Source organism: Sesamum indicum, linkage group LG4 (assembly GCF_000512975.1).
Source record: "Sesamum indicum cultivar Zhongzhi No. 13 linkage group LG4, S_indicum_v1.0, whole genome shotgun sequence".
In the NCBI taxonomy this organism is placed as follows: domain Eukaryota; kingdom Viridiplantae; phylum Streptophyta; class Magnoliopsida; order Lamiales; family Pedaliaceae; genus Sesamum; species Sesamum indicum.
Genome location: NC_026148.1, coordinates 8,213,342 through 8,239,951, shown reverse-complemented (window position 1 = coordinate 8,239,951; position 26,610 = coordinate 8,213,342). Strand labels below are relative to the sequence as shown.

At 38.6% G+C, this 26,610-nt stretch overlaps 8 protein-coding genes and 1 non-coding gene across 14 annotated transcripts in view; 4 read left to right on the top strand and 5 right to left on the bottom strand.

Annotated features, from left to right (window-relative positions):
- Window positions 1–235, bottom strand: part of LOC105160213 (probable arabinosyltransferase ARAD1) — a gene marked incomplete in the record, with an annotated part of 4,210 nt that extends 3,975 nt beyond the window's left edge. The window contains 1 exon segment of the mRNA XM_011077488.2: window positions 1–235. Coding sequence (XP_011075790.1) covers window positions 1–147 — 147 coding nt within the window.
- LOC105160212 (target of Myb protein 1) lies at window positions 970–3,933 on the bottom strand. Its single transcript, XM_011077487.2, has 4 exons — window positions 3,788–3,933; window positions 2,916–3,460; window positions 2,120–2,365; window positions 970–1,680 (listed from the first exon to the last, which is right to left on the bottom strand). The coding sequence occupies exons 2-4, from the start codon at window positions 3,432–3,434 to the stop codon at window positions 1,258–1,260; spliced, it is 1,188 nt and encodes a 395-aa protein (XP_011075789.1). The 5' UTR covers window positions 3,435–3,460; window positions 3,788–3,933; the 3' UTR covers window positions 970–1,257.
- Window positions 4,213–7,666, top strand: LOC105160211 (peptidyl-tRNA hydrolase 2, mitochondrial). 3 transcript variants are annotated; one of them, XM_011077486.2, is made up of 8 exons: window positions 4,213–4,414; window positions 4,546–4,764; window positions 4,894–4,952; window positions 5,249–5,308; window positions 5,409–5,478; window positions 6,015–6,084; window positions 6,975–7,001; window positions 7,228–7,666. In XM_011077486.2, the coding sequence occupies exons 2-8, from the start codon at window positions 4,567–4,569 to the stop codon at window positions 7,275–7,277; spliced, it is 534 nt and encodes a 177-aa protein (XP_011075788.1). In that variant the 5' UTR covers window positions 4,213–4,414; window positions 4,546–4,566; the 3' UTR covers window positions 7,278–7,666. The 3 variants fall into 3 exon arrangements, with proteins under 3 accessions (XP_011075788.1, XP_020548741.1, XP_011075787.1); XM_011077485.2 differs by having other exon boundaries at window positions 4,215–4,414; window positions 4,541–4,764; XM_020693082.1 differs by lacking the exon at window positions 6,975–7,001 and having other exon boundaries at window positions 4,214–4,414; window positions 4,541–4,764.
- On the bottom strand, window positions 8,043–8,129 carry TRNAY-GUA. Its single transcript is given in 2 exon segments — window positions 8,043–8,078; window positions 8,093–8,129. It is a non-coding gene; the product is annotated as a tRNA-Tyr (tRNA).
- On the bottom strand, window positions 8,426–10,965 carry LOC105160210 (binding partner of ACD11 1). Its single transcript, XM_011077484.2, has 5 exons — window positions 10,787–10,965; window positions 9,965–10,068; window positions 9,789–9,864; window positions 9,267–9,350; window positions 8,426–9,190 (listed from the first exon to the last, which is right to left on the bottom strand). Exons 1-5 carry the CDS (start codon window positions 10,790–10,792, stop codon window positions 8,600–8,602), a joined length of 861 nt encoding a protein of 286 aa, XP_011075786.1. The 5' UTR covers window positions 10,793–10,965; the 3' UTR covers window positions 8,426–8,599.
- LOC105160209 (pentatricopeptide repeat-containing protein At2g29760, chloroplastic) lies at window positions 11,565–16,237 on the top strand. 3 transcript variants are annotated; one of them, XM_020693221.1, is made up of 2 exons: window positions 11,565–13,806; window positions 14,305–16,237. In XM_020693221.1, the coding sequence occupies exons 1-2, from the start codon at window positions 11,606–11,608 to the stop codon at window positions 14,348–14,350; spliced, it is 2,247 nt and encodes a 748-aa protein (XP_020548880.1). In that variant the 5' UTR covers window positions 11,565–11,605; the 3' UTR covers window positions 14,351–16,237. The 3 variants fall into 3 exon arrangements, with proteins under 3 accessions (XP_020548880.1, XP_011075784.1, XP_011075783.1); XM_011077482.2 differs by having other exon boundaries at window positions 11,565–14,145; XM_011077481.2 differs by having other exon boundaries at window positions 11,565–14,240.
- On the top strand, window positions 16,374–21,119 carry LOC105160208. Its single transcript, XM_011077479.2, has 14 exons — window positions 16,374–16,692; window positions 16,804–16,884; window positions 17,026–17,083; window positions 17,226–17,306; window positions 17,408–17,482; window positions 17,573–17,820; window positions 17,926–17,997; window positions 18,291–18,407; window positions 18,514–18,595; window positions 18,697–18,743; window positions 18,822–18,903; window positions 18,978–19,810; window positions 20,418–20,502; window positions 21,071–21,119. Exons 1-12 carry the CDS (start codon window positions 16,502–16,504, stop codon window positions 19,059–19,061), a joined length of 1,218 nt encoding a protein of 405 aa, XP_011075781.1. The 5' UTR covers window positions 16,374–16,501; the 3' UTR covers window positions 19,062–19,810; window positions 20,418–20,502; window positions 21,071–21,119.
- LOC105160206 (histone acetyltransferase MCC1) lies at window positions 21,156–23,384 on the top strand. Its single transcript, XM_020693222.1, has 5 exons — window positions 21,156–21,296; window positions 21,377–21,521; window positions 21,730–21,829; window positions 21,926–22,154; window positions 22,987–23,384. The coding sequence occupies exons 1-5, from the start codon at window positions 21,190–21,192 to the stop codon at window positions 23,171–23,173; spliced, it is 768 nt and encodes a 255-aa protein (XP_020548881.1). The 5' UTR covers window positions 21,156–21,189; the 3' UTR covers window positions 23,174–23,384.
- Window positions 25,054–26,590, bottom strand: LOC105160205 (inositol-tetrakisphosphate 1-kinase 1). Of its 2 annotated transcripts, none has more exons than XM_011077477.2 (2): window positions 25,616–26,590; window positions 25,054–25,515 (listed from the first exon to the last, which is right to left on the bottom strand). In XM_011077477.2, exons 1-2 carry the CDS (start codon window positions 26,477–26,479, stop codon window positions 25,471–25,473), a joined length of 909 nt encoding a protein of 302 aa, XP_011075779.1. In that variant the 5' UTR covers window positions 26,480–26,590; the 3' UTR covers window positions 25,054–25,470. The 2 variants fall into 2 exon arrangements, with proteins under 2 accessions (XP_011075779.1, XP_020548903.1); XM_020693244.1 differs by having other exon boundaries at window positions 25,054–25,507.

Here is a 26,610-nt window from a genome sequence, read left to right as displayed (position 1 = left end):
TTTGGTAGAGAGAGGTGGAGAAGAAGAAGAAGAGGATGTGAAGATGTAGAAGAGAAGAGAGAGGAAGAAAAGAGAAAGAATGAAGAGAATGAGCGGAGATCGATGAGATTTGGGGGCGGAGGAGGAGAAGTATTGTCGTCCGGCCATTAATCTGCCTCAGCTGCCACTGTAGTGTGTATTCTTCTGGTGTGGAGAGTTAAGAGTGCAGTTCATCAATGACTCTGGCCTCTGGGGGTGTGGGTGTGCCTACTATCACATAATTACATTCTCTTTTCTTATAATTTAAAAAATTATATTTTACTTCTATCTTAATAAATAAATTCATTTTAATCAAAAATTTCAAAAAATTCATAAAATTTTAACGAATGTATAAACAAAAGCAAACCTGAAGAGTGCTGGATTAATTCTTCAAACTACAAAATTACTACTATGTCTGCTACCTGCGTCCCAAAATTATAATTTATTTTTATTTTTTAAAAATTATATATAAACTCATAAAAAATATCAATATATATATCACTAGTATTTTTTTTTTAAACTTGCATATACACCTCCAATAACATCATCATACAAATTATTTTTATTTTTTGTTTATTATCAAGTGTAGTTTTTATAATTATGAAGAAAGAAAAACACAAGTAAATTGCATTAATAGACTGGATATTTTATATAATTTATCACTTGATAAAATTCTGTTCTTGGAGTTGATAAAACGCTTCCATCCAATATCTTTCCTTTCCTTTGTTGATGACTTCCAACTTAATTTTTCTAATCTCCACTATTCTATATCCAATATACGGAAAAGAACAAAAAAATTGTTAGGATATATAAGAAAACAAGAATAATCATAAAGCTTACAATATCAAATAAGTTTAGAATATATATATATATGTATGTATGTATACCATACTTCTTATTCAATAGATTCCCTCTCCACCAAAAAAAAAAAAGAAAAAGAAAAAGAAAAACTAGTTTCAATCTTCAGACCATTAAACAGACATCCATGTCATAATTCACAACATACATCACTGTAAACTCAACAAACATGTTGCACCAAGGCAGGTAATTTTTCGACTGTAGTTCCACTACCAAACCAATATCAAGCACAAATGTGCGCCCACATACATCAATCTCCAAATGAAACAGAACAAAAAAAGACCAAAGTGGTTCCCTGGTAGGGTTGATGATCATTTAATTAGAATCACAAGTAAATATATCAACACTGGCCTGACATAAAAAAATGTCAAGCTAATCTACTCAAAAGGAGATGAGATCATCTTTGGTTGGCTGCTGTTTCTTTGCATCTTGCCCCGATTCTGACGTTCCACCACCTTTCTTACCAAAGATCATCTCATCCAGGTCGTCCATCATTTCATCATTGTTCCCCCCATGGCTTCTACTCCTACCACCTGATGGTTTTCTGATCAGAGATTCTTCTTTCCCAGCTCGAGGTGAATCATCAGGCTCCACAGCAACAGGTATCAGAGCCGGCTCTGGCTGCTGTGGCACCACCGTAGGTTTTCTCATGTCTTCATATTTTGATATAACTTTTTGTATCTCATCATTCACATTCAGTGCTTCAAAGAGCAGGGCCTCATTATCTCCAGCTGTTTCAATGATCCTCTGAACAGTGTATTGGGACTCTCGACATTGTTGAAAAAGCGTGATGGTCAGGTCATCCTGAATCAATTTCAGACAACGAAATACGTAGCTAATAGGTTAACCTTTGATCAGACTAATCATCAACAGACATCTTGGAAGAAAAAATTCGAAATGTCATCACTAGCAAAATTCAATAACAGTGAAAACAATGTCGACTTAAGCCCCCAAAACAGTTTCCAGATGATGCAACATGACAGCACATTAGAATGCAAATACATGGGGGAAGTAATGCCCTGCAAGGATGGTTAATAATTGCATGAGGATCCAGAGAGATGGTCATCAATTTATCAAATATTCAAAATGTTAATTTAGTAGAAGACAAAAACCAATGACCAGGCAACCACCATGCAAAATGTGCTACAATGATGATAATAACAAATATTAACAAGAAGAAATAAAATGAATCAGGAGACTATTGAAATGGCAAACTTGACATCAAATAAACCAGTGAAGGTACCTGGAGAGCATCTTGCTGTGGGGAAGACGATAAAACAGTGCTCAGTAGTTCAACACTGTTTCTTGCTACATCAAATGCTTCCTTTGTTTGTTCAGCTGAAAAGCTTTGCACAGGTATATCGTAATGGAGTTGTTGTCCATGCGTGTCATTCGATTCTGGAGCTGCTACAGATCTTGCAGGGGTAAATATTGGAGCTAGACTCTCATTGTCACGACCAGGGAACCGTACTCCTCTTGATTTCAAACTCTGAAATGAAAGGAAGAAATGTCTAAACATAACCAAACAGAATGACAAGATGAACCAGTAGCTGCTTCATGCATATTATACTCACGTCTTATAGAAGAATGAGTAAATTGACATACTGCATTCAAAGTTAGAAACAGTGTGAAGAAAACCAAATGCAGCATAATCATCCAATCACAACCAAACAAATCAAATGAGATAGTCAAAGTATTCCATCATATCTTTGCATTTCGGTCCCAAATCTAGAGAAATATTTCTCCAATTAATGACATGTTTATCAAATTAACTGATAACTAATTTTTGAAATAGCAGCATGCATAGATTTAGGAAAAGAATTAATCACTAAACTCTCCAGGAAAATAGTTCAAAGGTTTCTAAAGACATGGACGGACCAAAAGATAAATTCAGAATCCAGCAACATAGTCCTGAAAGACTTTGAGTTATGATATTATTCTATCATTCATTCTGTGGTTACAATAAAGTGCCAAACACAGAAATAATGGAGAACAGCCAGGGAACAGAAGAAATTGGGACAACACAAGTGCAGCAGTACCTTATATGTCTCTTCATAAACAGGCAGGTATCGCAGCTCATTTGAGGACTCTCCCCATGATTCAATCAACATCAGAGCCTTATTCCGATTATTGACCACAGTCTGCGGGTCATCTATCAGCTTCACCATCTCATCCAGTACTCTCTCTGCTGCGACTTCTGAGAATGCCTTGTCGCAATTCTTCACAACAGTTTCAAGCAACACTAGAGCCAAGTACTGAATCCGAGGGCTTTTCAGCACGATTCGTTTTTTTACTGCCCTAATCAATTCGATACTGTTGATTCTGTCATGGTTGATCATGTCGCAAAGTTGGAGATTTGTGGCCCAATCAGGCTCGTCGAGAGTTTCAGCTGTGGCTTCCTCAACAAGCTTGTCAGCCTGATTTGGGCCTTGGAAAAATTCCTTCATTTTGAAACTCATTGAGCTCATACCAGCGGTAATCTTTTGCCCTACCTCAGAACCTCCAATCTTCAAGCGCTCGCCAAAAGCGCTGACTTTATCCATCAAATTGTCACTCATATTTCCAACAACTGGTGCACAAAACCCTGAAACAAATATGATATTCTTAAAACCCTAAGATATGAAAAAAGCGGACTTTATCCATCAAAGCCGGCACATATTTTCGACAAAAGCTTGAAAAACCGTGAAAATAGTGGTCAGATTCTTGAAACCCCAGTGAGTAATATCATAAGAAAAGCCTAGAAAAAATCCCTCAACTCCTTCAATCAATGATTAGGAACATCCTCCAGCGAAACTTAAAAGATTGAATATTAAAAAAAGTCAAAAAACATGCAAGAAATTTTGCAGAAGAGATAATCCACCTAAATAATAATAGTAGTAGAAATTAAACAACAAAGAATAGTATGTATTACCGATCAAAGTGAAGAGAGAAAGAGGAATGAAGGTGTGGAAGTGAAGGGGGGAAGTCAAAAACTGTTGGAGAATAAGAGAAATAGAGTTAATGCGTGTTGATGGGGACACCCCCACCCCCACCCCCACCCCACTCTAACAACAGCGGAATCTTCCAAGAGCCCAACGCACTATTTCCTTTTTCTATATTTTTCCATCTCTAATAAAAACATAATAAGTTAAATGTGTTTGTTCAACTTTTGTAATATCAATAACTATAATAAATATTTATTTATTAGATAAAAATGAATATTAATTATAATTTTATATGGTGGAATGATAATGTAATTGATAATTAATATTTTCAGGTATATTTATAATAAAATTTTAGATTTTTCCATTGACTTCATATAAGTAAGTATTGAATAGACTCATTAACTTCAATTATTATTATTATTACTTTCTCCCACTCCTCTTTCTCCTCCTCGTAGCCTAAACCTTGTGCTCGCGCTCCCCTTTCCAATCATCACTCGCCAATCGCCTTTCGCCTTTCTCCTTTCTCCTTTCGCCATCCTCCTCTTCCTCAACTCTCCGATCCACTACCCTGCTGCTATTGCTAATGCACTTTCTTTTTCCTCACCTTATCGCAGGTAACTCTCTCTCCTCTCACTCTGCTGTCACTAAATTGTACTACAATCCTTGCTATTTTCTCTCAATAATCGCCTCTTCTATTATGAATTCGTCTGATAAATGGTTGATTTCAACTTTCAATGCAGTGCAGAGGGGTGCTTTGGGGTTTGATATGATTGACATGACTTGGCTTACCGCTCTCTTAATTGGCGCCGGTTGTTTTGCTCTTGGCTGCCTAATTGGGGCCCGCCATTCCTCCCCTTTCCGTCTATCCACACCTACTGACCACGACGCCAGCAAGAAGAAGAATCGGGGTAAACAACCTCTTGAGGTTGACAAACTAGCTGATATTATTCACGATTTTAAAATGGTATTATTTATTTCTGCTCCCTTTTATTTATGTATGTATGTGTCATTGTTGAGAGATAAAGCAACACAAGGTTTAAGTTTATCATTTTGTGTGCAATTCAGCTCCGTTGTGTGTGATGATTGCTTGCAGGTTTTGGTTGTGAGAAATGACCTAAAAATGGGGAAAGGGAAGATTGCTGCCCAATGCAGGTAACTCTCAATTTTATCATTCCATAAACACGAGGCGTCATTTGTGTGTGCGCTCTCTGCTACTGTTTGGCTGCATTTGTTTTTTCCCATGTTTACAGTAATTGATGTGATTGTTTGGTGGCTATTGAGTACCTGATGATAATTGTTTTTTATCATTGTTTTAAAATATCGTGATTCTTCTTTTGGTAATTTTTGCTTTGAAAGAGTAATGATGTACAGTTGGCTTGTAGGTTTACATTTTCTATATAAACTTTTTCATTTTAGACTTATAGTCAAATTACTTTTGTTGGTGGTAGCCATGCAACTTTGGGGCTGTACAAGAAAATCCTAAATCGTGCACCAAAATCATTAGGCAGGTACTTATGTAGAGTTATTGCAAATGAATCTCAAGTTAGTTACACCAATCTGAATATTTATATGTTTAATATGAGAAGCAATAAGTTTATCTTCATGCAGGTGGGAGATGTGCGGGCAGGTTAAGGTGGTTGTGAAAGTTGAAAGTGAAGATGATATGCTTGTTTTACAGGTCAGACTGACCTCTCAGAAAAGTTTCCTCGTCTAAGCATCAACCATCTGTTTTTTTTAGCCTTACACAGCATTGGCTAACATAGAGAAGCACTGCTAAATCTCACTGCTGCAGTAGAAAAATCTTCTCTCTATGTAAAATGTCTGGCTATTATTTTCTAACTGCTGCTAGGATGTATTCTTTCTTTTCAGTGCGAACGACAATATTGGTCATCTGCTTAGAGCTCATCATAAGTTGGATCTCATCTCAAGTAAAAAGAAATAAAAATCAAAGTAATTCCCATATACATATGGAGATCATCACCAACTTTCATACTTGAATTCTCCACAGAAACCTTCTTGAAGAGTCAAATTAACATTATTTTGGAAGTTTATCTGCATACCTCAAGTTAATTTTCTCCGGTATCTGCTTAAATATTCAACATCCAGTAACTTGATGCACTGAATATCTTTTGTACTCTGTTCCAAGATAGAAGTCTATCACCAGTATAATATTCTTTAGCATTCCAGTCTAAGAATTGCTTATTACTCATACAGGAAAGGGCAAATTCACTAAATTTACCAACACATATTACAATTGATGCTGGTCGAACACAGATTGCTCCAAGTGAGTGCCATACTTCTATTCCTATTCTCATTACTTGTTTTTATGTTGATTTACCTGCTGATAATTTTTGTCAGTTTCATGAATCCGTTGAATGATTCCAGGATCTTTGTTTCATCGAGTTATGATCTAAATAAAAGAAAGAAACTTTAACTCAAAGGGCAAAAAACATGACTTCCTTTGCCACCATGTTCACTCGGTTCTAGCTACACTGTATTACTCTTTTTTGTACTGTTTACCAATTGCTAAAATTTATAAATGATCTTGGATATGGGAACAAGGGGATATTTTTTTTTTTTGACGTGGGAACAAGCGGGTTAATTCACTAGATTTCTAATTACATAGCTGAACTACTACAGCATGGATAGGTCCACTTTTGACTTCTTGCATAAAAAGGCAAGGCAGGGAGAATAGAAGTAGATCTGGTCGTAACATTGATATCTGCCAATTTGTACTGCATCAATAGTTGGATGCATCATCTTCATGTTTAAAGTTGAAGGTGCTTAGCAATCCAACCACCAGAGTTGCATCAGAGTTTCGTATATATAAACTTGAAAATTTTCAGGAATAATGATTAGCTTGATTATGAATGGAATTTGCACCGTAAGAACTTATGCTGGAGTTACTGAATCATGCTTACATGGATTTTGGTGATCTCTGTGTTGTAAGGATAAAAATGTGGCTCTTTACGTTTCGGGTGAAGAGAAAAAGCCATAATGTTCATGTGAAAATTTCAGAAATAACACACTTGGAACTTTTTACAGCTCTGTATTACTTGCTTTCCATATTTGGAATTTGTCCTTCGTTATGGAATATATACAGAGGAAACTGTCTTCATATTCATGATTATCTTCATTGGCTAACGACTCAATTCCATCATTAACTTTCTCCAGATTCAAGGACAGTGATGGCAATCCTAGGTAAGTTTCTAAAACGTGTACCCTATATATATTATTAGACTTCTATATATGATTAGCTTCTGTTCTGAAGCTGCATAAACAATTTTGAGGCTTACACAAACTTCATGAGAAATGCATCTGCTGCCTTACGAACTAAAGCAAACCCAAGCACCAGCATGCAAGTCGTGTAAATCCACTTCATCTAATTTGTCTGTCATGCTATAAATTTTCTTTCATATTTGTGCAGGACCAGCCGACCTAGTTGATGATGTAACTGGTGGCTTGAAGCTTTTATAGTTGCATTATCATTGGCCTCAAGACAAGTAAAAGAAGTTTAAGGTTCCCTGGCTATATTCCAATGGTTGAAAAGGGAAAATGGGGATACTGAGTCCCCAACATTGTGTTGCAGCTGATGATGGAGACAAATTTAACACGCGATCACTTTCTTGTTAGGGATCTTTATTATTCTTCAGGATGTCGGGAAACTGAACTATATAAATTATGATCTGCCATGTTCTTCCCCCTTTCTCCAAGGGCTTGACACCTCACTTCATCATAACGTCAAAGATTGTCTCAGGATGTTGTTTTGTGATCCACATTCATATGATGTTCTTGACGGCAGAGTCCCATATGAATTTTGCATTAATTGCAATGACTTCGTTCTATAATTGTACGTTTTCAAGGAATCTACTCGGCTATGATTTCAAATATTGTTTGCGCATGCAAAATGAATCAATTGCTATTATTATTGTTAAACCAAGTGTACTAACTTATTCCTGACCAGACCCGTTCGGAATCAGTACTGGATCTGGATCCAAATGAAACCCAGTTAACCGGCCTACTTACCACCATACCCCTGACGAGTTGGGTTTGTGTCTGGTAACTTTTTCCTGGTTTTGTGACAATAGCCTTTGAACATTTCTCTAAATTAGAGGTGTTTTAGAGCAATTGGAGGGATATCAGTCAATTCATCTCGTAGCGAACGCCGTCCAACTGCAGAGCATCAAAAAAATGAGATGAGAGCCAGAATATGAGCTAAAAGATACACATTGAGAAAGAAATTCCGACCTGCCGGATTCGAACCAGCGACCTAAGGATTATCTGCAAACCTACTACAGTCCTCCGCTCTACCAACTGAGCTAAGGTCGGTCAACGCTCTATTCTGTAGAGCTTAATACCATGTAGCAAAAACTCAGTGCCTATTAAAATGTTGGAAATTGGCGCGACCGGTTCATCTAATATTGCACGAGCAAAATCCTTACCCGTTGCCTGATTAAAAAAAAAAGAAAATAGCCAAGGACTCCGTTAACTAACACTTTGCCCCAAACACAACCAAATTGCACATCGTTCACTCCTACTCTGCAAAACCACACCCCATTGATTACTCTATCCATCTAGTTCTTTAGCTTAGATCATAGAAATGAGAGTTTTTCTGGGTATTAAGATTACAAGTAAAGACACCACGCAAGGTATAGATAACATGCTATTACCAAAATGGAAGACCACAGTGATGAACAGATACGTCTTGTTCAGCCAATTACCAAACATATAAATAGCAATTAGTTTCTAGTAAAAGGATTCAGCTTCGTAGACACACAAAAAAGCAGGCAGCCCAAAATTTAGAGAATCAAGCCCTTTGGAGAAGGGGGCCTGTCATCACTTGCAGCAGCTTTCGGGGGCCTGTTATCACTTGTAGCAGCTTTTGGGGAGTCAGTGCTGTCGAGTTGAGCATAACCTTCAGATACATTTCTTCCATGTTCTTCTTCAGCCACTTTCTCCATCGTTTTCTGCCCAACTTCTTCAGCAGCTTTAGTTACCCTACTGAAAGCACCAGTAACCCATGAAGCGCCAGTCAGAATATATCTGTTCTTCATGATAGCAGATCCAGCAGTATTCACAGTCTGCTCCGCAACAGCAAAAGCTGACTTTGTCTTTTCAGAAACCTGAAACTTCTGGTCCACTTCCTTAACTTTATCATTCATAATGGTTGCTCCTATAGTAATTTTCTCGCTCAAACCAATCTTTTGGTCCAATGATGCTACTTTGGCTGTAGCCGTGGATATCACCTGGTGCTTTTCGTCAAAAGCCTTTGCTTTATTAACAGCATCCTTCCCCAAGATAAAACCCTTGGCTAACATGCTGCTTACAACGTCTTCTGCTTTTTGGACAGCAGATGCAGCACCAAACCCTGCATCATTTTTTTCTGATGCCTGAAAAAACAAACACCATTTCAGAAAAAAAATCGATAACAGAAAGGCTTGAGAAAGATATCCTAAATTTTCATACAGCAAATGATGCTGATGCTGCAGCTGGCATCACATAATCTGGTTCCAGGGCAATGGTAACTGACTGGTCAACTATTGTAGCTCCCTGAAAAACCCAAAAAGTTAAATCTTTAGCAGACGAAATTACAAATGGTTTCAGATTTATAAATTGCTTTACAGCATCGTAGTTCTTTTCCTTTTATCCAACTTTCTATAGGTTGAACATAGTAGCAAAACGTTACAAAAATAAATGACAAATCAGTAAGAGCAAAAAAATAACGATAGAGGAAAGAAACGAGGATAAACTAAGCCAGAAGAGTAGAAGCTTAACTAAATTAGCAAACTAATTAACTCATGGCAAAAACTGACTTCCCAGCAGTAATTCCACAGAGTTTCTGAATTATTGATCACTACCTACCAAGGTCAGAAATATAAGAATGATCTCATTTTTCAGCTATTTAAACAATATTTTCCAAAAGGAACCTAACTATAATCTAGCAATAGCGCAATCACACTTGTAGAATTCAGGGATTGAGAAGGATACCGAAAGAAGAACTGCAGTCTCTGCACCCTGCGAATCCTTGAAAGTGACAAATGCACTTTGACATCGTTCATTGTCACTAGAAAAATAAAGATGATAATGCCAATGAAGCATGCCATGTAAAAGTTTTACAATCACATGGATCTAGAATGTATGATTTGAAAGGTTTGTGATCGCACCTCTTCATTTCAACATATTCAATTACCCCAGAGAAGGAAAAGAACTCCTGGATGTCTTGTTCAGTCGCACCTAATGACACATTGCTTACTTTCACACTTCTGATCTGCCATGACAAACTCATAAAGTTTCAAGTTAAGTTTATGCTTGATAAATGATATCTCTCTGTGATAGATTCAGGAGGAAGACTAAATTCAGATTTTAAGCCAGCTTTTTGTTCCGAACATTATTCAGAGGCCATTTCGTGGATGCACAAGTGCTAGAAGGTAGTTCATAAAAGAGAAGAAGAAAGAAGGTAGCAATCGCTTCTTAAACAAATAGTGTCTCTACAATGGTATCATGGCTGGAAGCACTCCCTCCATACAGGATAAACTTATAAATTTTTGGAACGATTAAGTAACTTGCTGTCAACAATTACTGGAATGGCAAGAAGTCTGGATCTTGAGTCACCCGCTTCATAAAGTTAACACAGCAACGCCCCTTGCTAATGAAATCACCTTTACCAACTCTTGATTGAGTCGACAGATAGTGTCATTATTATTTTATTTAAAAAAAAAAAGCGAAATAAAGAAATAGGACATGGATGCGTCCTGGCAATATAAAAAGGTTGTTAAGTGAAGTGGAGTTTTTGAGAAAAGGTGCAGCATATACAACTTATTACCAAGGAATTAAACACATAATATTGGGCATCAACAGGGAATAAAATCACAAATCTAATCAGTAAATCAATGTTGCACAAATTATTGTCGCTAATATCAGCATTTTCCATGAATTTATTCGAAAAAGAAGAAGAGGAGATGCAGGGAAAAGAGGTAGGTACTAACCGACATCTGATCGCCGTCTATTTGATTTGGGGAGAAAGATGAAGATGAAATCGAGTGGAGTTTGGGTTGAGCGTGGTGGAAGAGAGAGAGAGAGAGAGAGAGAGAGGTGTGTGGGAATGAAAAGGCAGTCTGGTTCTGATTCTGTGAATGATGGGATTGGCATGGGAGTTGCGACTTCTGCTTTCTCTTAGAGCGAATTGTATTGAATTGAACTGCAGAGGAGACGACGCTTTTACCATCTCACACGTCACGTGATATTTTTGGCATTATAATATATTTAAACTATACTATACACAAAATATTCCTCGTATTTTCTTAATCAATGTATCGTTATGTCTTTATTTATTATATTTATTTTTTATTAAGCATTCTAATTTACCGTAAAATGCATAAATTTTAATAATTCAAGTTTGAAAAATAAGAAAGCTGGACTTTGAAAAATAAGCAACCTTACTAATCACCATTAAATTTAGTATTTTTATAATTAAAAAAAATCTAAATTTTAAGAATTAATCATTAAGATTTAGGTCAAAAGACCTCTTTTAAATATATACTATACAAAAAAATTATTTTTTTTTTCATAAATGACGATTATGACACCACAACACCAATTTTTTTGTTATACCAATTATACTTCTAAGTTAATTTTCTTTTTCTTTAAAAAAAAATAATATATTTTCTTATTTATAATATAATTTCACACATAAAATATATGCACGTTGTGCTGCGTATATATAACACTAAAAGGTGTTATTTGTGTATAAGCAATTAGGAAAGTGAGGTCTGTGGCGGCAGTGCACCATACAATATAACCACTGCATGGCCGCTCCCACTCCAACCATTCCACTCGCTTCTAATTTCTCAACTCTCAATAATAACCACCGTTACTTTGCAAACCACCCCACTGTTCAACTCATCGACCGCTGCTCAAATGCCCACCACCTCAAGCAAATTCACGCTCAGATGCTCCGTGCAGGCTTATTTTTTGATCCATTCTCCGCCAGTAAACTCATTCACTCCTCTCTCTTTACTGATTTCTCCAGCCTCCACTACGCCCACAAAGTCTTCGACCAAATTCCCCACCCAAATCTTTACTCCTGGAACCTTCTTATTCGTGCATATGCCTCCAGCCTGCAACCCATTCACTGCATTTCTATGTTTATACGTTTACTTCATGAGGGCCGGGAGAAGCCCAATAAATTTACTTACCCTTCTGTGATTAAAGCCTCCGCCAAGCTTGCTGATTTACAGCTTGGAAAGGGGGTTCATGGAATCGTTATTAAGGAGGGTTTGAGCTCTGATTTGTTTGTCGGTAATTGTTTGATTAATCTCTATGCAGAATGTAGGTGTTTTGACATGTCTGCTCGGGTTCTCTCCAGTATGCCTGAAAGGGATGTTGTTTCGTGGAACTCGATCATTAATGGCTTTGCTCAGAATGATTGTGTTGATGAGGCGCTCGAATTTTTTCGCAGAATGGAGAGGGAAGGTGTAGACCCGAATGATGTTACAATGGTGGGTGTTTTGTCTGCTTGTGGGAAAAAGTTGGACTTAACGTTCGGGAGGTGGCTGCACTCTTATATAGAAAAGAATGGCATCAGATTGAGTCTGATTTTGGGTAATGCAGTTCTTGATATGTACACCAAGTGCGGGAGCATGAATGATGCCAGGAAATTTTTTGATAGCATGGTGGAGAAGGATATCATTTCATGGACTACTATGCTTGCTGGGTATGCGAGGCTGGGAGATTTTACTGCAGCTAGAGATCTTTTTGACTCGCTGCCCAGCAAGGATATTGCCACATGGAATGCTCTTATCTCAGCCTACGAGCAAAGTGGTAATCCTAAGGAGGCAATAGCTACTTTTAATGAGTTGCAGCTTAGTAAGGATGCTAAGCCGGACGAGGTCACACTTGTTAGTACCTTGTCAGCCTGTTCTCAGTTGGGGGCAATGGGATTGGGGGGGTGGATCCATGTGTACATTAAGAAGGAAGGTGTGAGGTTAAATTGTCACCTTGTTACTGCATTGATTGACATGTACTCCAAGTGTGGGGATCTACAGAAGGCGCTTGAGGTATTTGATTCAGTTGATCAGAGGGATGTGTTTGTATGGAGCGCAATGATTGCTGGTCTGGGCATGCATGGGCGTGGCAAGGATGCAGTAGAATTATTCTCGAAAATGATGGAAGCTAAGGTGAAGCCTACTTCTGTTACTTTTACCAATTTATTATCAGCCTGCAGTCACTCAGGACTAGTCAAGGAGGCTAGAGAGTTTTTCCATCAAATGGAGAAAGTGTATAAGATTGTGCCTGGAGTGGAGCACTATGCATGTATGGTCGATGTTCTTGGCCGAGCAGGGCTGTTGCAGGATGCTTTGGAGTTGATCAAGAATATGCCAACGACTCTTGGTGCCTCTGTTTGGGGGGCTCTGCTTGGGGCCTGCAGGCTTCATAAAAATGTTGAACTAGCTCAATATGCCTGCAACAACTTACTTGAGATTGAACCCCAAAATCATGGAGCATATGTTCTATTGTCCAATATCTATGCCTCTCGGGGGAAATGGGAGATGGTTTCAGAGTTGAGGAAGCTTATGAAAGATGCTGGATTGAAGAAAGAACCAGGTGGTAGCTTGGTTGAGGTCAATGGTAGTGTACATGAGTTTGTAGTTGGTGATAGCACGCATTCTCGTTCAAAGGAAATATACTTTAAGTTGGAGGAGATTGCAGTCATACTAAAATCTGTGGGTTATGTTCCAAATAAGTCACAGCTGTTGCAACTAGTGGAAGAAGAAGATATGCAGGAAAAGGCTTTACATCTTCACAGTGAGAGGTTAGCTCTTGCCTTTGGACTTATTACCCTTGGTCCATCCCAACCAATTCGAATTGTGAAGAATCTTCGTGTTTGTGAAGACTGTCACTCTGTTTTTAAGCTTGTGTCTAAGCTTTATGATAGGGAGATAGTATTGAGAGACCGGCATCGGTTTCACCATTTCAAAGGAGGCTGTTGCTCTTGTATGGACTATTGGTGAGTGTTAAACGCCAAATGCACTTTCTTGATCTAATAGTAGCTACAGCTGCATAAGCCTATGATCCGAGCCTCAAAGGACTGATGCCGACACTATCCGAGTGTAGACATCTTTCAAGAGATAAAAATAGAAGATCTACAGATTGACAAGAGTTCATATTGTTTGACAAGATGCTCAAGCCCTCGAAGATGGATCGGAAACAATCTTTGTACATTTTGTTTTGGACTATGTCACTGCTATAATAGTAACAGGATAAAGATTCAAGTAAAGGCTTGATCAACCTGAATGTATATGCTTGAAGCTTGAAAACCTCCTCATAATCACGAACTGAAGCAAAGGTGAAAACAGCACTTGGCCTTTCACATCTCCTGAAAATTATCCCCGTGGTAGATGGATGCAATCACTGTGCAACAAACTTAACTCTGAATAATTAGTAAGGCTAAGTATTAATTTAAGATTTTACCGAATTGAGATTCGCTAACTTATTCATATTGCAGGTTACTGGCCCTGGCCTACGGTTATGCAGAAGGCGTGTTGGCTTAATTGCAACCTTTTTCAATGCTTCCACGATCCACAAAGATCAGATCATCTAATGGCATATAGTTTTACAATTCATATTCACTGACTGATCCAGCTGGGAGGTGGTTAAGTAGATGTGTTTTTCAAATCCTTTTTCAAGTATCCATAAATAGAAACCTGAGTACATTTGTACATGAGACGACATGTCAATTACTAATACTTTTAGACAAACGTTTCTGACCGAAAAAACTGGGAATCCTTTTATCATATGTTGGCTGAATATCAGAAATCGTTTCCCGAGTGGTAATAATTGGAACAAAAGTTGTGAATTGTTTAGGAGTGTATATAGAAAGGGGTGTTATATATATTTTGTTGTGCTTAATTAATTGAAGGCTTTGAAACCTATCTTTAGAAGTCAGAGGAGCAGGATTAATGGTGATTTGGCTATGAATAATTAATGCCTAACTATAGCTTGTAGCAAACTTCAGGCCTATACGATGCGGAATTCTCTCTCACTTGTCAGGCTAATGTTGCAAAAAGCCACATTGTTTAATTTCTCCAAGGCTGCAACTGAGGGTGAGGTTGCTCCATTGTTGCAGGGTATTGTGGGTTGTATATCCAGAGGATCAATTGCCAATAAAGTATCTTGGAGTCCCACTAGCTCGTGTCCTCTACATTGACTGCAACAAATTGTAAATCTCTAATAGACAAGATTGAACACAAACTGGGGACATAGGGATCCAACACCAAGCATTTTTCATTTGCAGGCGGATTCGTTCCAGCCTAATCTCCTATCATACCTATTGGTCATCACTATTTAGTATTTATAGTGTGATTAGGGTGATGGAGCAGAGGGTTATATAGAGCATTCTTATGGGTTGGGTCGAAGAATAGATAGAGTTTGTTCTCCAGTTACATCAGGTGGCCTAGGCCAACAAATTAAACTAGCTAACAAGGCTCTCATCTGCAAACATTTATGGGAGGTGCTTCGTGATTAGGGCACTTCAATATAATCTGGGTATGGTGGATCCATCAGTACAGGCTACATAGGAATTCTATTGCTTCATGGAGCTTGAGGAAAATGATTAAATTGAGGACTTATCTCCATGATCTAGTGGAGTATCAGGTTGCTATAGGATTAGACATATGGTTGTGGACTCTTTAGGGATACTTGTATACAGATTTCCTGACGGTCCTTTAAGGCGTAGGCTTCAATTCACAAGCAAAACTCTCTGCCGTCATACATATATAATGGGGAATGGAGTTGGCTAGATACAACAACAGATGAGAAGAAATTACGCAACAGCTCCTAGTATTCAGGGCCAAAGAACTTAATTCGATAGAAAGACTCCCCTAAAGGCTAGTACACCTCAACTTAAGCTCAAAAACTGTTCCAGCCTAAACTGCTAGCAGTAGATTGGCATTCACTACTGCTTGGGCCATTGAAGATGCCAAGGACTGTGTTTATCCGACCAACATCTTGGAGAGTTTTGTATTCTGAGTGTTGATCAAGAGGTAGAAACCTAGCACGCTTGTTCTTTCAATGTTTGTATGCTACTCAATGCATTGGACACCTGCAGCAGGAGGTTGGACGGCAATGGCCATTTGGCTAGTGGCAACAAGGCATCCAATGGGCAGCTTGACGATGGCGAGGGAAACACATATTCAATGCTGCCTATAGAGTTGTGCTTGCATCACTTATTATTTATGGCAGGAGCAAAACCGGAAGGAGATTCCAGCGCTCCGCAGATTCTTGTTAGAATAGTAATTGAGCAAGTTAGACAGAAACAATTACTATTACACACACAAACACACACACACACACACACACACAAGTCATTTATGTATTTCGCGGCATATCAAGGTATTGGTAGCTCTTTCATATGCACCTCTTTGTTGTATGTATATCCTAATTTTTTCTACATAATAAATTAAAGAAACCAATAAAATATGTAAAAATACACACAGACACACACCCAAACACACCCACACACACACATATATATATATATATATATTATAGAAAGAAGGGTAGAGTAGAGGCGATGCCACGTGTGCTCTATCTATCTATCTAACTTTGCCTTCCCGACCCAACTCAAATGGAATGCACAACCACTTTATTTATTTACAGCACTGTTGCTGAACAAGACACACCAGCCAGCCAGCAATTGAATCATGGTTGTGTTAACAGCTGATTATTCTTCCACCTCCACCCCCCTTTGCTTCTTCCGATTCAGATTCAGACAAACACAATTCAATTTCAATTCTGGTCGTCGCCAATTCTGTAAAGCCACTCTCATCACTAATTCTGATTCTTTCGAGGTCGGGAGGCTCATCGGCAGCTATGGCTTCATGAATGTTACCAGGTCATCTTCTTCTTCTTCCTTTTTTTCTTTTGTCTTTTCCCTTAATATTTCTTGAGGTGTGCTCCTTTCATTTTGGCTTTAGTTGATTGATATTTGATTGTAATTATGCAGTTACTCAGGGTTGCAATCGCCCATGGACTTGGAATATTTGAGGCGGAGTCAAGATGTTGGAGAAGGAAGTGTTAAGATCAGGTGCCACTGCCTTGCTTATTTTCCAAAATTCTTCATCATTGGACAATATCCATGCATTACACTAAACTGAGTGAATTAGTTCTCGGTTTGCTGTCTTTATGCTTTTCTGCTTATATTATATATGTCGCAGCTGCTTTGCAGACTTTATGAAGGAAGAATAGCTCAGGGGCCGCTTAGAGGTACCCCTATCATTTTTAAGGTGATACTTAATTACCTTCATCAACATATTCCTTACTAAAATCAACTTTTCCCTGAATTCTACCATCTTTTTCATTCTAATACTTCACTGTTCTTGTTTCCGTCTCCTCTGACCTATTACTTGATCCAACAATCTCATCAAGGTTTACCGTGGCCAACAAGTTGGTGGGCTGGAAGCTGATCTGATGGCTTCGAATGAGCTCAGTGCCCACGCTTCCCTTCAGGTACACTCTCAACTTCTTGGTTTCCAAATCTTTTTCACTCACACTCACTTTGCTTTAATTTAGGAATCTTGCTTATACAAAATGCACATTTTTCTCATCAGAACAATTCAAAAGCCATGGCCTGCCAGAATATTCAGATACTTCTTGGAGGATTTGAGACAAAAACTGGTGAGCAGGTATGCGTCATGGAGACTCAATCATGGGTAAAAATTGCTTTCCTCAGTTACATTTATCTAAAAGATTCTTCCATAACCTGTTGTTGGCAGTGGCTTGCTTTCCGGAATGATGGAAAGTACACTGCTGCTGACTATGCAAAAGTCTCAAGTGAAAAGATATCAAGAGACAGTGATGTTGGAGGACTGAAACTTTGGAATATTTTTGAAAAAGATGAAACTATAAAGAGGAGGAGATACTTTGTTACTAAACTGCTTCAGGGTGCTATCAGAGGCCTCGTGTACATGCATGACCACGACAGATTGCATCAAAGTCTTGGACCTGCTTCAGTTGTTCTCAAGTATGCCTGTTCAGTCTCAGTTTAACAAAATAAGTTTCTTCTTCCTGAATCTCTCTCTGCACCTGTTGGAACATTATGAACACTTGTTTCTTTTGCAAATTTCAGTACAATGGTGGAGAAAGATGCTGCTTATCTGGTCCCAAGGCTTCGAGATCTCGCCTTCTCAGTTGATGTAAGGTGTGTCTAACAATATGTTTTATCTTTGGCTTGTGCGTATACAAGTAACATGAGCATCGACAAAGTGCCTATGTTTAGAGCAATCAACTTTGTTGACAAGGACTTGTTATGTGGTTGCCCTCTTCGGTATGGGATTTGTTGGGGTTATGGAGATCAAAGAAATAAATGTCATGTTGTGGCCCAAAGGGCCTCCTAGAGTGATGTAGTCTTACATATTGCATGGGGATCCGATGGTGACTTTTCTGGGCTCAAGTCATGTAACTCAGCTGATGGAAAATTTAATGACGTTTTAGGTATTCTGAGCTAGAGGGAGATTCGAGTAGACTGTCAGAAGGACTCTGGAGAAGGGCATCTGCTGCAGGTGCTTTCACTCCCCTGGAGAAACGAGCATTTGGGATAGCAGATGACATGTATAAAGTATCAATCCAGTTTTGTTGTTCAATTACATGTAAACAAATAAATTATGTTGGCCGGTGATAAATTAATAATTTTATTTGCGTGTTTGGGTGATTACAGATATGAAGCTGGTCTTCTAATTGCATATATGGCTTTTGTTCCATTTTGTGAAGCAGGAGTGATGGACAGTCTGTCGCTGCGAGTGAGTGAAATGAAATGAAATCTGCATCTTGATTTTATGTAACATAATGTGGGAAAGTGGGAGGATTCTAATGAAATGTTGGGTGTGGTTGAATGGTGCAGAGGCTTGTGGAGAACACATTCCAACTTGATGTGGAGGCCATGAGAGAGTGAGTTAGTGAGGTGTTGTGTTGTGTTATTGGAACAGGGAGAAGACATGCGAATTAATAAACCTGTGTTGATGACAGATACTGTATAGCTGATGAGCGTTTGGGTGAAGCTGTAAAATTCCTGGATGTTGGTAAAGGGGCTGGATGGGAGTTGGTTCAGGTAGAAATGAATTGGTGGTTTTGATGTTTGTGAAAAGCAGGGTTGTCAATATTATTGATTGGATTGGTTTGCAGGCAATGATAAAGCATGATTATCGGGAGAGGCCGATCGCAGAGGCAGTACTCAACCATAGATTTATGGGAGGAGCTTTCCTTTAGGCTTTAGCACAAGACTCATACTCACCCTTTTTGTTCTTGTAGTAGTAATCAATCAAGAATGCAAAGGTTTTGTTGTGTTGAGTGAGTCCGAGTTTTGTAATATAACAAAGAATGAATTGGGGTCTCCTTGTAGGGCTTGTGGTGTATGTATGTCTCATTGTCTTGGAAAGGAATTACACTATATTACTTATGGAGCAAAGCACCTTAAACTTTGACAAATGAGTAGTGATGTGGATATGTTGTTTTGTTTCTTTATTAATAATAATTGTTGGAGAGCGTTATTAATAATTTACTTAAAACAAGATGGAAAAGTGTTGATAGTGATTTGGGTGTGTTGAGGTTGAGTTGATGATATGTGGGTCAACACTCAACACAACACAACGCAACAGACTAGATACCATTACTACTTATATATTAGAAGAAACTAAAGTCGCTATGACCAGCAAAACATCTCCAGCGACTCTTTCCATAAACGCAACTGTCTCTATAATCATTCATTATTATTATTATTAGATTAGACAATTCAAGAAGAAGAAGAAGAAGAAGGAGAGAGGGAGAGAGGCAGAGAGGGATAATAGATTAGAGTTCCCCACTTCCAATTCCCAATTCTCAATTCCCAATTCCAAATTCCCAATTCCCCCCGAATGAATTAGATTAGATTCGATTAGATCATGTGATAAGTGATATCAAGCTTCCTTTCTCTTCTGCACTCTTTCTTCCATCTATGCCACTCACGACGACGTTAACAGGTATGTACCACCTTAACTTTCATTTCCCCATTCCTTTTCCAATTTTTCATTTCTTTTCCCTAACCTTTGGCAATCAATCAAGGATCCCCATTCTTCTTCTTCTTTCTGTCATATCTCCAGTAAAATTTTAAGCTTAAGCTCTACTGCCCCGCCCCACTTCCATACCTGTTTTCTCTTTTTATCTTGCAGTAGAATTAGATGCAATATTCGTGAATTCCATATTTCCCAGCTTCATCATAATTTTGTGGATACACCTGACTTTCAGTGTAAAGATCTTGATTTCCTTCAATTCGGATTTCTTCCAAACACCCTTTGGGACTTTAAAACTTGTACTAGTTTTTGTAAGCTGCTTCTATGTTATAGCTTTATAATCTCTTTTTTCAGAAAGGCATCGCTTGGAAGCAATTTTTGTCTGTTATAAATATATTCACACACTCATGTTATAGTCTTGCCACTTATTTCTTTCTTTCATTCTTTTTTGGGGTTACAAAGGATGAAGGTTGGCAGTAATATTCTGTCTCTGACTCTTCTATTTGATAAAAGTACAATTATATGGAGGATGTGCGTATATTATTTTAGTTTTACGAATGTCCTGTGGATTTTGCAGGCATAATTGGCTTTCATTATTAAATTGTTACAAGGGATTTTCACCTTATTCTGGTCGCCCCCAATTGCTATCCTGAGTTTTTCCGGTAATGTTCATGTTATGGTTGGTTTTGTCCAATTCAGATAGCAACATCTTGTAGGGATTGCCGTTATCCTACGTTGTGTACCTGTATGCTTGGGCATCTATATATAGCTTGATAAGGAACTCCCATCTCAACCATCTTCTACAGCTCATCCAACTCAATATTTAATGCTGAATTCTATTTTCTGAGAAAAGTGGCCTATAACCATTAACGAAATAGTTTTATCTAGTTAACGTATGGTCCTAGAGATAAAAGAAACTAGATTCACTACTAGCTCCACATTCAATTCGATCTCTGAAATTTCACAGCTGTTCCACTTGATGATTATGTTAAACAGTCATTAATATTGAATACTTTCTGTAAAAGCTTCCTATGAAGTCGGAACATATAGCATGAAAAACCAAATTCTGCAGCAATCGGTTTGTTTTACTCCAGTTTCTAACTCTCTTCTTGCAGATCGTAGGATAATATAATTTATGAGAGACTTAAACTAATTAGACCGACTTCTCTGTTCTTTTCTGCCAATGCTTATAATTCTTAGTAAGATCTAATGAAGACTAAAATTCTTTAGTAGGATTTCCAAGGCTGCATGGCTGCTGTGGCTAATGTTGTGTGAATGGAAGACACTATTGGCTTGCATAACTTCCAAGTGTATCAGATACGTTTTGGGGATTGACTCTATTTTCTTCAATGGTAAATCTCAAAGTTCCCTGCCGCCCAATTATAGCTTACAGGCCCATAAGACCATCTGATTTGGTGGTGCTTGAGAAGCTTCACAGCGAGCTGTTTCCCATAAGGTCAGAATCTCCTCTTGTCTCTCATCGAACGGTTTAGATGGTTGTTTGATTTTGCTAAGAACCATTCAGTGATCCTTCAGGTATGAATCTGAGTTCTTCCACAATGTGGTCAATGGCCATGATATTGTGTCCTGGGGAGCTGTTGATCGAAGTCGGCCTAATACACAGAGTGACGAACTTATTGGATTTATTACTGCAAGAATTGTTTCAGCAAAAGAAAGTGAGGTGAGCCTTGACGGACTTGGTGGTAATTAGCTGTTACATGTGGACCTACCAATGACATGAATGCCTTGTCTTTCTTTCACAGAGCCGTTGCTGCTTATGGGAATTTATTTCCTTTTGAAGAATTCACTTCCAATTGAACTAAATTTCTTACAATTTATTGTCCTTACAAGGTCTTTTTTTCCCCAATTAAACTGCTCTTTTCTTGCAGATAGAAGATCTTCTCAGCTTTGACTCATCAAAAACAGATCAAACGTTAGTCTACATCTTAACACTGGGAGTTGTAGAATCCCACAGAAATCTGGGGATAGGCAAGTTATTTGTTTTCATGGCGTACTACTTTATGGAAAATATAAGTTCAGTGGAACAGTTCTTGTGCTGAATATTCTCTGATCTTGGATTTTCAGCTAGTGCGTTAATCCATGAGGTTATAAAGTATGCCTCAAATCTTTCAACCTGCCGTGCTGTTTATCTACATGTGATCTCATACAATAATTCCGCCATGCTTTTGTACAAGAAAATGTCCTTCCAGTGCGTACGGAGGCTGTACAATTTCTATTTTATCAATGGGCAGCATTACGACTCATACTTGTTCGTCTACTATGTGAATGGTGGTCGATCTCCTTGCTCACCCCTGTAAGTGAAACAGTCCATATGCAACATTCTAACATTACTTTGCAACAGTTTCATGAAGAATCCAGTGCTCCTAAGTTCATGTTCCTGATTTTTGTCTAATTTCTGAAAACACAATAAAGATAACTAATAAATATTGTTAGCACGGGCAGTCATACTGGCTTGCTAGTGGATTCTGAATTTTGGTGAGAAATATTTCTCAGAATAGTGATGCTGCCTCTGGCAGTAATTTTGTAGCAGCAGATACTACTAATAGTTTGTATTACTGGTGGTAGACGAAGGTACATGGACTGTATCTCATAGCAAATTTCAATTTTCAGGCTTTTGGTTTCTGACAAAAGGACACATCTTTCTTGTCTAGTGAAGAGAGACACGGACTGAAGATTTTCAGATGTAAATGCTGAAAACTGTTAAAAAAGTTGTTCTTAAGGAAAAGGAAATTTTTGGACCATTGTTTGAGACACAATTTTTTTGCCCTGATTGTGTTTGTGGGTGTAGGTTCATACTTGGTAGATGTTATGTTCATTACATGAATGCGTTATTTCTGGTCAGTATTTGTGGAAGTTTTCTGATCAATCGTGAGATTGTTTTGTGGTTTTTGTTTGATCTGCATGGTGCAGATAATCTTTTACACGAATTTATTATCTCTGTTATTTTTTAGCTAGCGGATGCACAATGTCTTCTCCTTAAACTTGTGAGGATATACTATTGCTAAATCTTGTATTCCTACATGGGATATGTACAGCAAAGGTTCTCTCTTGTAGTTCTAAATTCTAATTTGCACAACAAACCGTTAAATATTAATACTAATAAAGTCTTCCTTGCATTTTTGTAGAGAACTTGTAGCATTATTTGTTACTTTTGCAAAGAGTGGATTTAAATCTGTGGCTGCAAAGCTGTGGAAAAATGAAGAAAGGAAGATTTCCAAATGGCCCAAATGTAAAGAATCGGGTTGCCTTCTACCTACAGTGCAGAACAAAAGAATGAGTACGGGTGAGGTCTCTAGGTGTACGTTTGTCTGAGAACAGTGAAAGATAAGGAGAGCGTGCATCTATACTCTCTATACTAACCTTTACCAGTTTAACTTAGCGTGCCTTACAGAAATAATGTAATATCATTGACAGTATCGGCTATATTGGTGGTTGTTGGCATGGACACAGTTTGTTTGTTGTATACAATGAGAGAGTTTTATACTTGTTAAATACTGAAAGCAAAGAAGATATATGTTTCTTATGCCATATATATGGGTCCGACCGGACCAACTTATTTGAGACTTTTGTACAGTCTCTAATGCATGATCTATAACCCACAGAGATTGTAAATTTCTCGTAGCCAGTTAAATGCATTTTTAACTGGTGGCTGCCAAATTATCGCTGATCTTAACTCTAGATTCTTTCCTTAAGGAACTGATTTCTTTTATCACGTGGAGAGTTATAATTTTTGGTGACTTAGCTTAATATTAACCAGCTAACCTTTCATGAGATAAATTGTTATCCTCTTGTAAACATAAAATCAATTAATTCTAAGGATGGAGACATAACGCCGAGGCCCCTCCAGATGGATATGTATACTAATAAGTAGCTTATGATACCAAATAAGATAATGGTATATCCCAAGTGAAGTGTACATAGAGAAAACATTCAAGAAGATCCCGACAACTTGTTTGGATTTTGTTATCCATAACTGAATTTCCCTTGGCATGCATGATAAATTCTACCTGTGAATCTTTTGGGTTTGGGTTTGCGTTTGGCGGCAGAAATAGCTTCCTAATTGATCAGGTATGTAGTACATTGGAGTGTCATAAAGAAGAAAAACATATCAGAGGTTGTCTATATCAGCACCCCCTCAAAGCAATGACCTCTTCAAACACTTCTACAAATATATGGATGTCCTAACACAAAGGCAAACTGGTATTGGAAAAACTCCGAGTGGGATATTGATAAGCTGAAACAGGACACTCCCCAGCACGTCATGGAAGTGATCCTTCAAATTCCGTTCACTCCAGACCAGCTTGACCACATGCACTGGAAGTTGCCCTAGAATAGCCTCTTTACCACGAAAGCAGCTTGGGATTATATGAGGGATCAAAAACCAGCACTGAACATCTTCAGAAACATCTGGTCCCCCAGGATTAGACCAACAATTTCAATCTTTATGTGGAGGTTACTCAACAACTGGGTTCCTGTGGAAAATAGGCTCAAACAAAAAGGGATCCCCATTGTATCTAGATGTTGGTGCTGCTTCTCTGAAGAAGAAACTGTCACTCACTTGTTCCTCAATAATAAGATAGTTTCTAAAGTTTGGCAGTATTTTGCAAACCTATTCCAGCTCATCCTTCCTAGAACAGACAATATGATCTTATTCCTTCAGGCCTGAAAGCAGAGAAACCAACCTCAGGACTATGTCAGAAACATTATCCCTTCTGGTCCTTTGGCATACTTAGGTCCTTCAAAATGAAGTTAAACATGAGGGAGTAATACTCATTATTTATAGTTCTCTGGATAATATTAGGAAGTTAGTACTCCCCGTTGTAAATTTGGCTCACTTTATTTAATAAAGAAAGATGGGGACCCCGAAAAACTCCCCCACCCCTGGGTGGTTTTACTAAAAAAAAAAGCTACTGCCTTCCTAACACTTCCTAGTGGCTTGCACAAGTGGATGGACGGGCGCTACCTTCTCAAAAGCCAAACATAAGATTATTTTAGTTCAATTCCTTGCCCAACCCACCCTCTCCATTCTTAACAATTCCAATTTCTCTTACATTGCCAGAAAACCTGGACAAACTAGCACCCCCATTAGAATGCTAAGGAAAGCAATTCCTCCTAAATATCTTGGAATAAGAACCACTTCTACGGTTTACCACCATAATTATACTTAAAATGGCAACAACTGAGATGAATAATTTAACAAGGAACAGCTTGAAATATTGAAGTTAGTAAGTATTACAAACCCAAAGTCTCGAATTGAAAAAAAGGCAACCAAATTATGAATTGGAGCGGGGTTACAAAGCATCAACAGCCGACAACTTTAGCAATTTACCCTTATGCGGGCATGAAAACATGTTGCTTTTATTGCGGTCTTGAATTCAAAAACAGTAAAAGGACCAAGTTCTGCAGAATGTGAAGACATACAATCAGCTTCTGGTGAGGGGATTGTCTGAACATGTGTTAATCACATGAGTCACCTTCTATCTTGAAAACTTGAGGCAGATTTGGGCACGCCATCAACCAAGATGAACCCAATGGAAATTGTCAGTGTTATTATCCCATACTGTCTGGTCATAAGGTTTAACCAAGAGTGCCAGAACGGTTCAGCTACACTACTGACTCACAGTTATTAGAAACCTCACTCTGATTCTGTTGCACTATGTCAAGGAAAAAATCAGTCAAAATTGTCTCATAATCCGGCATCTTTGCATAACCTGGAAAGTAATTAATATCAATCACAAGAAATCTGCCTCCCACCTTACTATCCCTTATCATATCAAAGTTAAACAGGTTCAAGTTCAACGCCTGCCTCAATTGAGTAGCTACTTCATTCACAAAACTGGAGGGGGGCAACTCAGCCTCCTCCATTAGCTTGGCAACACTTTGATCAGTCTGTTCCTGAGCAGTGAGATTAGATATCTGGGAAAACGGCAACAAATTCTCGGAGACACCCAATTTGTCCTCAGAAATGTCGGGCAATGACTTCCTCTTGACACACTGAATGTGGCGACCGGCCACGTAAACTTTGAAAATGACGCCTCCATGGTTGACAAACTCCTGCAACACAAAGGGGGGGTTTAAGCTCAAGGCTCGCAGACCCTCCTCATTAAAAACCAAGGACATTTGATGAGAGGCGGCGGTTCCATCGGCGAGGAGAGGCTTAGCAATGAGTGGAAATTGGATGTGTTTAGAAGCGAGGGTGTGGAGTAAGGATTGAGGAGTGTCGAGGAAAAGCTGGTTGGGAATAGAAAGTGAGAGTTGGGTAGAAGTGAGATTGAGGTGGTTGACAACTTGGAGCATTGTAATACGATTGTGGAGGCGGTGGATGTCGTGGGGATGATCGATAACAGGGATGTGGGGATGGTGGGAGAGGAAGAGGAGCAATTGATGGATCCAATCAGGGTGGGAGAGTTTGTGAATGAGACAATCGAAGGGGGGTTGATCAAGTAAGGGTTTGGAGAGGTGGAGGGGAAAGAGGTGAATACCACGTTGGTGGGTGAGGTGGAGGAGGGAGGGCTGAATGAAGCTCTCAACTTTCTTGGGTGAGAGAGCGTAAGCGATGCGGTATGGGGGGCGGCTGCTGCTGCTGCCGGCTTGGCCTTTTTGGTCAGAGTCAGACATCGGAGAGAAGAAGAAGAAGAAGAAGGAGAAATGGAATATGAGAAAGAAAGAAAAAAGGGAATGTCTTGTGATTATTACAAAAGCAGTAGGGAGTAGGGAGTAGCCTCTCCTCTCCTCTATTCCTTATTCTC